Raw genomic sequence first — 1,426 nt, forward strand, 5'->3', positions numbered from 1 at the left:
GGTACTTGGCTTTCAGGCTCATGCTGCTGATGCCGGCACAGCTGCTTGGCAGGAGGGGAGTCACGCTTTCACCTCGTTTCAGGGCCTTCAATTGTCCCACCTAAACCTTTAAAGTCGAGACTCCCCAGAAGGCCACTGCGATCAATCATTTTTCACTTTGCCCGGCGTCTCGCTAAATTCACGTTCATTCACCGGACGGAAGGATTCAGCATGGCAAAAGACCAGAAGCCCTCTCGGCGCGGTGCAGACCGCGGTATTGCCACAACGAAGTCCGGTACTGGCAGGTCATGTGCCTCTTCGCCATGTTCTGCTCGGTCGACTGTCTCTAGGTCCAAGGCGGTAGGCAAGCTGCACAAAGGGCTGGTAGGTCAATCTCTGTTTTACATTTCCTCGCTCGAGCCTTGTTGTAACCTTGTGCTTTATCTCATCAGTACCTTAATGAGCCATCTTGCTGACGTTAGCTTTTAGGGACATTCTATAGCGAAAAGCGCCCGAAAGAAAAATGATGAAGCAACCCATCGAAAGTGTTTAGCTATGATGGACGAGGTCCAAGAGGAGTTCCAGCTAGCCCTTGAAGAGATAGACAAAGAGAGAGCCCATGACTCCCAGTCGATGCAGCGTCTGCATGCTGAAAAGGCCCAGGAGACATCGAAACTGCAGGAGGCTATCACAGCAAAAGACAAAGCGTTGGCCGAGAACCAGAGGCTTGAAAGAGAGCTCTGTCAACTGCAGCAGGCGCAGGAGCCATCGCACGCCACCATGCAGGGCCTGGTCTCATAGCACGATATTCAGCCGGTCTTGCATCAAACTCATGGCGAGCTAGTATCGGCGACTACTCGGTTCTGGAACACGATCGACGCCCTCCAGAACCGTAGGCTTGCATCTTACTTGCCTAGCTCCGGAGGGATCCATGGAAGTTGGCCCGAGCAGGACGGCCCACTTGCAACTCTAGGTCACAATGCCCTACCCCAGTTTTCCGCTTCGAGTGATATCCGCTTGTAGCTCAGGAGGCGCCAGTTTCAAGCAACCAATATTAATCACTTGTGTGAAGTATGACAGATTCAGGGTTTGCGACGGTTCTGACTTTACTATGGAGAAACCGGCTAGTCGGTTTATATAAGCACTAGCAGATAGATAGCTCATGAGATAATCTTCAGTAACGCCACCACCGTCCCATGACAACAATAAATATAGAAAACAAAGGTTGCGTCGATCGGTGTTCCGCCGTGGAATGATATTGACGTAAATCCTTTGACGATTTGACTCGCTCCGCCAAGCGCAGCTTGGAAGGCAGAGAGAATGTTCCATGGTCGCTGAATGTGGTTAGCGGCAGGGCCCATAGCCCGGGGAGATGATGCGCTGATCCGTCGGAAGCAACCGAATCTAACTAATCATGTCCGGGTCCGTATCCAGCATTTGATAGGCA

General features: G+C 51.8%; 1 protein-coding gene across 1 annotated transcript; it reads left to right on the forward strand.

Moving 5' to 3' along the window:
- Positions 1–210: 210 nt before the first annotated feature.
- N7489_004951 (uncharacterized protein) lies at positions 211–780 on the forward strand (the record flags this gene model as incomplete). The annotated part of the gene is made up of 2 exons (XM_056710703.1): positions 211–363; positions 469–780. 2 exons carry the CDS (start codon positions 211–213, stop codon positions 778–780), a joined length of 465 nt encoding a protein of 154 aa, XP_056569124.1.
- Between the last annotated feature and the right edge of the window lie 646 nt (positions 781–1,426).

This window comes from Penicillium chrysogenum (assembly GCF_028827035.1).
Source record: "Penicillium chrysogenum strain IBT 35668 chromosome Unknown utg000002l_segment0_segment0, whole genome shotgun sequence".
NCBI lineage: Eukaryota > Fungi > Ascomycota > Eurotiomycetes > Eurotiales > Aspergillaceae > Penicillium > Penicillium chrysogenum.